This window comes from Drosophila novamexicana, unplaced genomic scaffold, assembly GCF_003285875.2.
Source record: "Drosophila novamexicana strain 15010-1031.04,08,12 unplaced genomic scaffold, DnovRS2.1 tig00000008-arrow-pilon, whole genome shotgun sequence".
In the NCBI taxonomy this organism is placed as follows: Eukaryota; Metazoa; Arthropoda; class Insecta; order Diptera; family Drosophilidae; genus Drosophila; species Drosophila novamexicana.
In genome coordinates, this window is record NW_020824765.1 from 5516093 (window position 1) to 5528917 (window position 12825).

The window sequence follows — 12825 nt, forward strand, 5'->3', positions numbered from 1 at the left end:
CAAAACCCGTTTGCGGAATTTTGTCTACTCCACAACAATTTCAATTTGCAATGAATAATGAAGTCTCGACGATTAAGAAAAGAAAATGCTAGACAACAAACAATTAATCAACATTAAAACCGAATTTGAGTGTGGTAGCTGGCAGCATCAGCTGTCCCGTTCCCGGTTGTCCAACACTGTCCCAGTGCTGTCCGTCAGCCGTCAGCCGTCAGCCTTGCCAAGCTTTTCACTCGCCAGCTGTAAATGGTACTTTTTTTTTTCTTTCTATGGGCTTCTGGCAACGCGTGAATTACTCAAAAAGAAATAGAAAAAAAAAAACTTCCAAGCTCTTACGTCATCAACGAGCTTGTCAGCCTGTCTATCCGCATGTCTGGCATTTATGTTTGTTTGCTTTTGCCTCGCTCTCTCGCTCTCTCACTCTGCCGCTCTCTCGCTCTCGCTCGCGCACGCTGTTTCGTTGCGCTGCTTTCTATGCAAAAACCGGCATAAGCTGCGTGCGTCGACGTCGCTGCCAGGCGCTCAGCTGTTGGCCGCACAAGGCGCGCTCGAAGCGAACTGCGCATAACAAAACCAAAGCTGGTGCGAGAAAGTTGTTGTCGGCGCGCGCTTCGCAAAAACTGTGAACAAAAAAAAAAAAAAACTCGCAATAAATTCAAACTTGCAACCAGAAGGAATAATATAACAATTTTGCTGCCATGCCCCAAAGCAACAGCAAACACAGTGCCAAACATTTACAGTACGAAATCAAAAAACAATCCATGAGATAAACAACAATAATCCGAGAAAAAGCACAAAAAACAAACTGACAAATTGAAGCATAAGACACAGCAACAACAACAACAAAACGTCCAGAAACAGAAACAGTGAGATTTAACGAGCCAGCAGCATGTTGATTACGTCCGTTGTGGTGTGCCAGGTGGAGAAATTGCTCTGCACGCCCATCAGCTTTGCGGTATTCGCGTTTCTGTTCATGGCCTGCACCATGGAGGTGGTGCTGCTCAAGCTGACCACCAGTGCACACATCTTTGGCCGTCCGCCCAACCACGACGACTGGGACGAGGGCAGCGAGTACGAGGAGGATATCTACTATGAGAATCTCGAGAACAACTACGAGCATTGGGCGCGCAGGCGCATGCGTTATCATCAGCGACAACAGCAGCTGCTACAACAACAACAACAACAACAACAGCAACAACAACAACTTCTATAGGGATTTTGTCCGTTTTATAATGTACATATATATGACTGAGTTTTCTGCAATTTAGCCTAAGCCAAATTTCTACAAAGTTGACGCCTTTATTTTTTATCATTTTCGGTTTCGTTTGCGTGTAAACAATTGCAAAATTTTCTGCCAATTCATTGAAAGCAAAAGAGAAAAGCGAAAAAAGAATAAGAGAAAAATAAATTCGTGTATTAGTTATAATTTTGTGCACGTTGTTAACCAACCAATATATACGCATATATATATACAAAAAGAAAAAGAAGAAAAAAATTAAATAAAATATATTTATATATATAAGTACATATACACATATAATTTCGATTATTCGGTTTCTATTACGTGCATTTGTTTTTTGTATAGAAATTTGCATAAATTGTAAATGACTGACATAATCATAATATCTACATGTTACATCAATACATACAATCAATATGCAAACAGCGCATGTAGTACTGTATATATATATATCTATGTAATCTCCATAAAACTAGCATTAAATGTAATTTAAGTTTTGCGTGTGATGTTACCAAAATGGTTTTCCATTATGCTCTTTTGCTATGTTCTGATTAATTAATTAATACAAGGAGCTTGTAAATAAACTGCAAGTCATTTTAAAGAATTTCTTTTTTCACTATTCAAACTGGTTTTACTTTGGTTATTCTTACTCAATGAACGTGATGTGATGTTCCCACTATGGTTTTCTTATATAAACACACTTTCCATACTGTTATACTATGTTCAGTGTTGTAAGCTTAACTTATAGTTCAATAAATGCAAGTAGCTTGTTAACAAACTGCAAGTCAGTTTATGGCATTTTTGCTTTAATCGAATCAAACTGGTTGAACTGCGGCTTTTCTTCCTCATTTTGCCTTATGCAATCGACAAGATGTGCCTTAACATGGTTTTGCAACATATGCAAGCTGTCTATACTGTTATACAATGACCAGTGTTGTAAACTTTCTCAAGTACTTGCAAGTTGCTTGTAAATGAATTGTGATAAATTGCAGGGAATTTTTCGCTTTTACTCGTCAAACAGGTCCATGTGGTTTTTCTTCCGCATTTCCATTGATGCAATGGAAAAATAGTTAAGAGAGTGTGAAAATGATAAATTTTAATTGAAGTCTCGATTTGGCTACGGAACTTGTTTTCAATATATCGAAACATGAAATATAGAATCGCTTATGAATGTTGTTTTCTGTTTCGTTAACTAATTATACATATTGTGGCAAAACAAAAAAACTGAAATTAAACAGAAAATTAGCAAAGCGCAACCTTCACAGAGTTGTTTAACCTTTTGGCAACAATTCGGCTCTTTCTTAGCTAATTTGAAAATTGGTTCTGCGTCACAAGCCGCAACGAAATCAATGCAAATTGATGCTAAAAGGAAAGTATACAAAACAGAGACGTAGAATTGTGTCAAGAATCGTTGCTTGAATATCCAGAGCTAAAACTGCGCAAACAGTTATAATTCATTTGCATAAGTTGAGTAGCTCGAAAATAGCATTTTTATAGAGATTTTTAATTGAATTTTTTTGTTTGTTTTGCAGCAAAATAGCTGTTAAGAAGAAGAAGGCGAATGCCAGCTCGGAGCAGCACAGCTGCAATGTCTGCTGTGCGGACCTGGATCTGAGCAGTGCCAAAAAGTAAGCAACAAATCACCTGTCACGCCTCCTCTGCCAAGCCCCTCGCTAACAACTTGCACCCTTTCCCACAGCTACGTCACATGCTGCACGTGCGGCAAGCACGTGTGCCGCGGCATCAAGTGCGCCGATTGGCTGCCAAAGGCGGCGCAATGGGTATGCGAACTGTGCCACAGCTCGAAGCAATCGCTGGAGCAGACCTCCTCCTGGGTGGCCGAACAGATGTCCTTCAATCAGCAAAAGTTCGTGTATCCCTTGCGCGCACGCAGCGAAATTTATATTCCCATCAGTGCAGAAATGGCCGACAGCTCGATGCGTAAGTAAAAATGCCGCCGAAACTAGCCGAATTACAGCTAAGTCCTTGCTCCAATTTCCCGCAGACTTCGAGAGCGTCAGCCAAGTCGGCGCCAACAGCGCGACCCTAATGAATATGGACGAGCGCAGCCGCATTCGTGAATATGTCGAGGAAATCGTAGCGGAAATGCTCGGCGGCAATCTCGATCACATCAAAGTCGGACAATTGTCCAAAAGCGAGAACTGTAAGTAAGAAAAATCAAGCATGTACTCAGATTGGCTTAGATTTGATTAGTGCAAATGCAATTGTCAGTGCAAATTCGCTCAATTGCTGCGAATTAAAAGAGCAGCTGAATAACATAGTAAAGCTGTTTGTATATTACTATACACCGTCTGGTCTACCCTAGGCATACAGTCTAAAGTTCTAGCTACGCAACTATATATACTCAGCTTTTTATGCAGTCTTAACTAGGGCAATGAACCAAGTCTTTTTGCCTGGTTCTCAATTGCAAAAACGCTGCAACTTCGCAAGTTAGAAAAGTAAAATATGTTTCACTTTTCTCTAAAGCAACCAAAAGTATGCAGCAGAAAATTGACCAAGCCAAGCTCAACAAAAGCCGTTCAAATCTCTCTTGAGCAAAGTTATTTGACGGCAATAGGTATTTAAATAGAACATTTTTAGGGTTTTCATAACCATATTTCAAGAGTTTTTTATCCAAATTTTAATCTCTACGAAACTAGCTTCACTACAAAATGGCACTATCAGAATTAATTGCAAGCCATAAGCCCCTTAAAGAATCTATGTTGTCCGCAAAAAACCTTTTTTAAACAAACAAGATGCGATATATTCAAATCTAACCGAAGAGCTTACAGAAGCTTTGTGATTAAATAACTGATTTTTATAAGAACTAAATCTTTTACTTTTCTATCAAAATAAAAGCTCAAAAAGCTCTTTGAGTAAAAGCACGCGCTCACAAAAGACTATTGCATACTTGCTGTTGCTTTTCGAGCTAAAGCTTTGGCTCTACTGACAGCTGAAGCTTTTGGCAAACTTCATTGCATACTTAATGTTAAATTTTATCAACACACGCACACACACACTCACACACACATTTACAATCACACTGCACACAGACCTGCAGCTGTTTGATAAATATCATGCGAAACTGAGCAACCTGCTTATCAATGTGGAGAACGCTTTGTGCGCTCGCGCGTTCAAGGGAGGTAAGTCGTAGCGAGTCCTGTTGAATGTACTTTGTATGTGGCATGTGCCACGCCCTAACATGATGTAGTGCTGCCTGCTAGCTGCTATCTAAATTGAATGCTGTATAACCTGCTCGTATCTGGGCATGAATCATGGCCATAAAATCGTATATAGTATTTATAATGCACGTAGATATCTCGCTCTGTGTATGTGTATGTATGGATGACGCGCAGTCGGAGTCGGACGTATACGTGATGTTGTAATAATGCTGACCAAAAAACTGAGGCAATCGTTGATTATGTAGCGAAAATTTTCTATGACTATCAGTAAATAATAAAAACCAACTAAAATAAACAAAGCACAACAAAACTAAACTAAAATCGCGGTCAACACTCATTGATAACAGCGACACGCACACACACACACACAGACACACAGACACCTGATAAGGCAAAGCATATGGAGCTGATAAGAGGAATCGTCTGGTCTATTGAAATACCGACAAGTACAACACTTTGTAAGCACATTTAAGCACACTGTAGCGACAGTTGGCCTTAACCAGATGACAAGCCGAGATACACGCACATTAATCATACGCAACGTGCGCCGACATCGCTCAGCAACTGGTTCCAGCAGCTGCAAATTGACAATTTACACGGCTAGTCGAGGCAACTTTAACGAGTTTCCATTTTGGAGTTTAGAGTTTGAGTGCCTTAAAATGCCCATCATTCAAATTACAAAGTCAAACATGTTCGTCTCTCGAGGGTGTAATAACTTAGAGACATGCTAACTCGTCGATTGCAAATAAACATGTCAATCACTTCAAGTCGTTGCTACAAACAAAAACCCATATAGACAGATCTGTTACGAAAACAGGAAACATCTATTTCTGAAATTTCAATTTTTTAAATTGTGTTAACACTTTATCGCACGCAACACATTCCATTCCAATCCATTTAACTGACTTCTACGAACCCAGAAAGACATTTTTTGTCAAGATCGGGCGTTATTTACCCGAGCTACAATTAAGTGTTTTGTTGTTTAATAAAGTTACTTAAAGTCAAATTTGTATAATCTATTAAAATTAAGCGGATCACGACTTTCAATCAGCCAGGCAGTTTTTCTTATCCCTTTCCACATACTTTTCCACGACTTACATTCCATGAAGTAGCTACAATTAAAGATTCATCTAGCTAGCTTCAACGGTTTGGGCTCTGCGTTAATCATCAATCAGTCAGTCAGTCAATCAATCAATAGGGACAAACTCATCTACGACTCAGCAATAAAGGCAATAAAAAACTGAGCTGTGCGTTGATTATCAATCAGTCAGTCCGCCAGTCAGTCAGTCAATCACTAAGTCAATCAATCAATCAGAACAAACCGTTTTTAACTTAGCAAGACATTCTTCTGATACTGTTTTAAGCTTTTTTCAAGCTAATATTCAAAAATATGCTCTAATAAAGCACAAATGTATGATTTTTTTAAATATGTCATAATTTAAAGACTTGAAATTTTGTGCTCAATTCTCATGGAGAGAATCCAAGCACAATGCTCGCGAATATCGAAATACCTCAATAAACAAAAGCGGACTGTTTGTATGCCATTACAAAGCTATAGATATGTCTATAACTGTGTATGTGTGTGTGTGTGTGTGTGTGTGTGTGTGTGTGTGTGTGTTGGCACACTCACACGTTGTTAGCTGCTGCTGCTGCTGCTGCTGCTGCTGCGGCTGCTTGCGGCAGTTGCCAGACGCAACGCGCGCTGATCGCAACGTTTTGGCCGCGCGCCGAGCAGCCAAAAGCCGGGTGAAAAATTATAAAAAAAAAAAAAATCACATAAAATAACGTTTTTTACGTCAAAGCGTGCAAAGTAAAAGCAAAAATAAGAAAAAAAAAAAAAGCAAGTGCCCAAAAGTGATAATGATAACACATAAAACAACAAGAAAATAAAAGAAAGACGCATAGTGAAAAGTAAAGTAAAGCAACAAAATAAACGGCGAGCAATACAAATACAAATATCTATATATATATATATATACATATATGCCTGTGCAGATAACAGATGACACACACACACACACACACAGTTACTCAGCTCTTGAGCTTATGTCTATGCCAACCTTGACCCTCTGAATAAAGTGTATATATTGTGTAAAGTGTATATATATTGGCAAAAAATAAAACTACATTTAACAACAAAACTCTAAACGTGGCCCAAACAGCAAAAACCAGGAAAAAATATTTAATCAATGTTAATAAATATTAATGATGGCTTCGAGCGCACAAGATTATGCGCCAAAATATGCTAAATTAATGTCACGACTTTAATCACATTTTATAAATGTGCAAATGTGCGTGTGTGTGTGTGTGTGTGTATATATTAATTAAACAAGTTAAGAGCTGTATTTAAACGTGTAAAAGTTAATAACTAAAGTGGAAGTAACAGGAACTTTGAACTGAACTTGACTTGTGTACCTTGCACAGCACACTTAGACTATATATATAGGGTATATTTATATTTAGCTGTGATCTGTGCCGGTTGAGGTTCAGCTTGTCTAGTTCAGGTTCGGCTCTGCTTCATTAATGACAGTTGTATGCAAAATGCGGCAGATACGTTTCAATCTTTGACATTTCTTCAATGACTAACGGCACTCAAGCGATACACACACACACACACACGCACACACTCGCACACACACACACAATAGACCTGTCAGAGAGGCGATAAAGAAATTTAGTGGCTTTTGTATAGGCAAAATAGATAACTTGAGGTTATTAATTATGTTTTTACCGCTAAAAGAAAGACAAGATATTAGCACAAAAGAAGAAGCAGCAGCGGCTCAAAAGATACATTTATTTTGCGTTGTTTTGTTTTGTTTACAATGCGTGCAGATATAAATACATACATATATATACATTCATTTATATTTATTTGCTTTGAGCCTGGACTTTGGGTTTGCTGCCTGCTCAAGCGTTTAGCTCAGCTTTAAATATACAAATTTTTGGTTTAAAGAGGGCTGGCTAATGCGGCGTATGCGTAATTTGCTACTCAAAGAGTGTATTACATGTGTCAGCGTGTGTGTCTTAATTAAAACCGGAACATAAATATTTACACAGGCCAAATACAAATAAATACAAATACGGCATTAGCGACTGTTAACTAAAAATAAAAACAAAACAAAAATAAAAACAATAAACAAATAAGGCAACTAATTCATATTGATTGATGTTGGCCCAAAGTGAATACTCAACCTATTCGTATATGTAACTGAATAACTCGTCGAATACTCGTTTTTCTGTGTGTGCATGCAGCATGGACTTTACATTGGGCCTGATAACTGGCATGTATGCCGTCGTAGCTGTAATTGTTTTTTACGTTGTTTACGTCATTGAGGTGAAATTAGGTATGCCTTCTCCTCAATCAGCTCATACACTCACTCACACACTCACTTTCCACACTCACACAACTGGCAACTTTTCACTTTTCCATTCGTTTTGTTCGTTTTTTAACTGACTTTCGTGCTAACCATGCCCATGCCATGCTATTCTTAGTCTCCCAAATGTTTTCTTGACCAATTCGCCTGCTTACAGATTTGCCAGCCATTGTCAATGGCAACAACAACAACAGCAGCAGCAACAGCAACAACAACAACATCAACAATGAACAGTTGGCGGACATATCGCAGACGCGTCTGCGCAGTCTCATTGAGACAATCATCGCCGAGACGCTGCGCAGCGGCAGCAACAGCATCCTCCTCAATTCGCCCAGCGGCGCCGTCTCCGAGATTAGCCTGGATACGCGCTCCAATGGGCAGCTGTCGGGCTTTAGCAATGGCGGCAGCAGCAGCAAGCGACGCCATCGCACCGAGCACTACTTTGAGCCCAAAATCTATCAGGATCTGTTGGCCACAGCGGTGCTCAATAAGGTAAGAGCAAGTGAAACATCGACTACTAGATACCCTGTAGCCAGGCATAAATAACATGCACAGATGCAAATTTAAGCAATCCGATTGTTATAAGAGAGAGCTTTAAGATGGCTAAGGATAGTATGCAAATAGATACCTAAATTGAAAGACATATAAAAAAAACAAGGTTCTAGTCGGGAGCCCTCGCTAGGGGATACCCTGAACCCTCTTCTTCCAACATCAAATGCATATTCTATTTTAGAAGCTATATGTCAAGTTTGGTGACTCTAGTTCTTATTATTTACCAAAATTGCCCAAAAAACAGGATATCGATATCGATTTTTACGAGATTTGACCGAGTTATGGGGGTGGTAATTTTTGACCCATGTCTACATACGAATTTTGGGGTAAGATTTGAACATGCATTTCGACCAAAAAATCGGTGTCGAGATTTGAATGCCAGATTAATCTAGAGGGAAAACCATGTAGAAAAAGCCAAACTTCGTGAAAATCGGAGGAGATTTGACCGAGTTATGGGGGTGGTAAATTTTGACCAATGTCTATATACGAATCTTGGGGTAAGATTCGGACATGCATTTTGACCAAAAAATCGGTGTTCAGACTTGAATGCCAGATTAATCTAGAGGGAAAACCATGAAGAAAAAGCCAAACTTCGTGAAAATCGGATGAGATTTGGCCGAGATATGGGGGTGGTCATTTTTGACCCATAACTATATACGAATTTTGGGGTAAGATTTGGACATGAATATCGACCAAAAAATCGGTGTTCAGACTTGAATGCCAGATTAATCTAGAGGGAAAACCATGAAGAAAAAGCCAAACTTCGTGAAAATCGGATGAGATTTGACCGAGTTATGGGGGTGGTAAATGTTGACCCATGTCTATATACGAATCTTGGGGTAAGATTTGAATTTCGACCAAAAAATCGGTGTTCAGACTTGAATGCCAGATTAATCTAGAGGGAAAACCATGAAGAAAAAGCCAAACTTCGTGAAAATCGGATGAGATTTGACCGAGTTATGGGGGTGGTAATTTTTGATCCATGTCTATATACGAATTTTGGGGTAAGATTTGGACATGAATTTCGACCAAAAAATCGGTGTTCATACTTGAATGCCAGATTAATCTAGAGGGAAAACCATGAAGAAAAAGCCAAACTTCGTGAAAATCGGATGAGATTTGACCGAGTTATGGGGGTGGTAATTTTTGATCCATGTCTATATACGAATTTTGGGGTAAGATTTGGACATGAATTTCGACCAAAAAATCGGTGTTCATACTTGAATGCCAGATTAATCTAGAGGGAAAACCATGAAGAAAAAGCCAAACTTCGTGAAAATCGGATGAGATTTGACCGAGTTATGGGGGTGGTAAATGTTGACCCATGTCTATATACGAATCTTGGGGTAAGATTTGAACATGCATTTCGACCAAAAAATCGGTGTCGAGATTTGAATGCCAGATTAATCTAGAGGGAAAACCATGTAGAAAAAGCCAAACTTCGTGAAAATCGGAGGAGATTTGACCGAGTTATGGGGGTGGTAAATTTTGACCAATGTCTATATACGAATCTTGGGGTAAGATTCGGACATGCATTTTGACCAAAAAATCGGTGTTCAGACTTGAATGCCAGATTAATCTAGAGGGAAAATCATGAAGAAAAAGCCAAACTTCGTGAAAATCGGATGAGATTTGGCCGAGATATGGGGGTGGTCATTTTTTACCCATAACTATATACGAATTTTGGGGTAAGATTTGGACATGAATTTCGACCAAAAAATCGGTGTTCAGACTTGAATGCCAGATTAATCTAGAGGGAAAACCATGAAGAAAAAGCCAAACTTCGTGAAAATCGGATGAGATTTGACCGAGTTATGGGGGTGGTAAATGTTGACCCATGTCTATATACGAATCTTGGGGTAAGATTTGGACATGAATTTCGACCAAAAAATCGGTGTTCAGACTTGAATGCCAGATTAATCTAGAGGGAAAACCATGAAGAAAAAGCCAAACTTCGTGAAAATCGGATGAGATTTGACCGAGTTATGGGGGTGGTAATTTTTGATCCATGTCTATATACGAATTTTGGGGTAAGATTTGGACATGAATTTCGACCAAAAAATCGGTGTTCATACTTGAATGCCAGATTAATCTAGAGGGAAAACCATGAAGAAAAAGCCAAACTTCGTGAAAATCGGATGAGATTTGACCGAGTTATGGGGGTGGTAATTTTTGATCCATGTCTATATACGAATTTTGGGGTAAGATTTGGACATGAATTTCGACCAAAAAATCGGTGTTCATACTTGAATGCCAGATTAATCTAGAGGGAAAACCATGAAGAAAAAGCCAAACTTCGTGAAAATCGGATGAGATTTGACCGAGTTATGGGGGTGGTAAATGTTGACCCATGTCTATATACGAATCTTGGGGTAAGATTTGGACATGAATTTCGACCAAAAAATCGGTGTTCAGACTTGAATGCCAGATTAATCTAGAGGGAAAACCATGAAGAAAAAGCCAAACTTCGTGAAAATCGGATGAGATTTGACCGAGTTATGGGGGTGGTAAATGTTGACCCATGTCTATATACGAATCTTGGGGTAAGATTTGGACATGAATTTCGACCAAAAAATCGGTGTTCAGACTTGAATGCCAGATTAATCTAGAGGGAAAACCATGAAGAAAAAGCCAAACTTCGTGAAAATCGGATGAGATTTGGCCGAGATATGGGGGTGGTCATTTTTGACCCATGTCTATATACGAATCTTGGGGTAAGATTCGGACATGCATTTTGACCAAAAAATCGGTGTTCAGACTTGAATGCCAGATTAATCTAGAGGGAAAACCATGAAGAAAAAGCCAAACTTCGTGAAAATCGGATGAGATTTGACCGAGTTATGGGGGTGGTAATTTTTGATCCATGTCTATATACGAATTTTGGGGTAAGATTTGGACATGAATTTCGACCAAAAAATCGGTGTCGAGATTTGAATGCCACATTAATCTAGAGGGAAAACCATGAAGAAAAAGCCAAACTTCGTGAAAATCGGATGAGATTTGACCGAGTTATGGGGGTGGTAATTTTTGATCCATGTCTATATACGAATTTTGGGGTAAGATTTGGACATGAATTTCGACCAAAAAATCGGTGTTCAGACTTGAATGCCAGATTAATCTAGAGGGAAAACCATGAAGAAAAAGCCAAACTTCGTGAAAATCGGATGAGATTTGACCGAGTTATGGGGGTGGTAAATGTTGACCCATGTCTATATACGAATCTTGGGGTAAGATTTGGACATGAATTTCGACCAAAAAATCGGTGTTCAGACTTGAATGCCAGATTAATCTAGAGGGAAAACCATGAAGAAAAAGCCAAACTTCGTGAAAATCGGATGAGATTTGACCGAGTTATGGGGGTGGTAATTTTTGATCCATGTCTATATACGAATTTTGGGGTAAGATTTGGACATGAATTTCGACCAAAAAATCGGTGTTCATACTTGAATGCCAGATTAATCTAGAGGGAAAACCATGAAGAAAAAGCCAAACTTCGTGAAAATCGGATGAGATTTGACCGAGTTATGGGGGTGGTAATTTTTGATCCATGTCTATATACGAATTTTGGGGTAAGATTTGGACATGAATTTCGACCAAAAAATCGGTGTTCATACTTGAATGCCAGATTAATCTAGAGGGAAAACCATGAAGAAAAAGCCAAACTTCGTGAAAATCGGATGAGATTTGACCGAGTTATGGGGGTGGTAAATGTTGACCCATGTCAATATACGAATCTTGGGGTAAGATTTGGACATGAATTTCGACCAAAAAATCGGTGTTCAGACTTGAATGCCAGATTAATCTAGAGGGAAAACCATGAAGAAAAAGCCAAACTTCGTGAAAATCGGATGAGATTTGACCGAGTTATGGGGGTGGTAATTTTTGATCCATGTCTATATACGAATTTTGGGGTAAGATTTGGACATGAATTTCGACCAAAAAATCGGTGTTCAGACTTGAATGCCAGATTAATCTAGAGGGAAAACCATGAAGAAAAAGCCAAACTTCGTGAAGATCGGATGAGATTTGACCGAGTTATGGGGGTGGTAATTTTTGATCCATGTCTATATACGAATTTTGGGGTAAGATTTGGACATGAATTTCGACCAAAAAATCGGTGTCGAGATTTGAATGCCATATTAATCTAGAGGGAAAACCATGAAGAAAAAGCCAAACTTCGTGAAAATCGGATGAGATTTGACCGAGTTATGGGGGTGGTAATTTTTGATCCATGTCTATATACGAATTTTGGGGTAAGATTTGGACATGAATTTCGACCAAAAAATCGGTGTCGAGATTTGAATGCCACATTAATCTAGAGGGAAAACCATGAAGAAAAAGCCAAACTTCGTGAAAATCGGATGAGATTTGACGAAGTTATGGGGGTGGTAATTTTTGACCCATGTCTATATACGAATCTTGGGGTAAGATTCGGACATGCATTTTGACCAAAAAATCGGTGTCGAGATTTGAATGCCAG

At 39.0% G+C, this 12825-nt stretch overlaps 2 protein-coding genes across 8 annotated transcripts in view; both read left to right on the plus strand.

The window, feature by feature from the left end:
- LOC115764588 (titin) overlaps positions 1-12825 on the plus strand; it is a 39192-nt gene that overhangs the window by 12439 nt on the left and 13928 nt on the right. For 5 of the 7 annotated variants that reach the window (XM_030707743.1, XM_030707761.1, XM_030707770.1 and 2 more), the window contains 4 exons: positions 2770-2865; positions 2937-3178; positions 3243-3401; positions 7951-8285. In XM_030707743.1, the coding sequence (XP_030563603.1) occupies positions 2770-2865; positions 2937-3178; positions 3243-3401; positions 7951-8285 (832 nt within the window). Of the gene's footprint in view, positions 1-2769; positions 2866-2936; positions 3179-3242; positions 3402-7496; positions 7764-7950; positions 8286-12825 lie in introns of those variants that run through there. The other 2 variants (XM_030707751.1, XM_030707787.1) reach the window with 1 other exon arrangement.
- On the plus strand, positions 455-1360 carry LOC115764694 (probable basic-leucine zipper transcription factor O). The gene has a single exon (XM_030707892.1). The coding sequence runs from the start codon at positions 887-889 to the stop codon at positions 1208-1210; it is 324 nt and encodes a 107-aa protein (XP_030563752.1). The 5' UTR covers positions 455-886; the 3' UTR covers positions 1211-1360.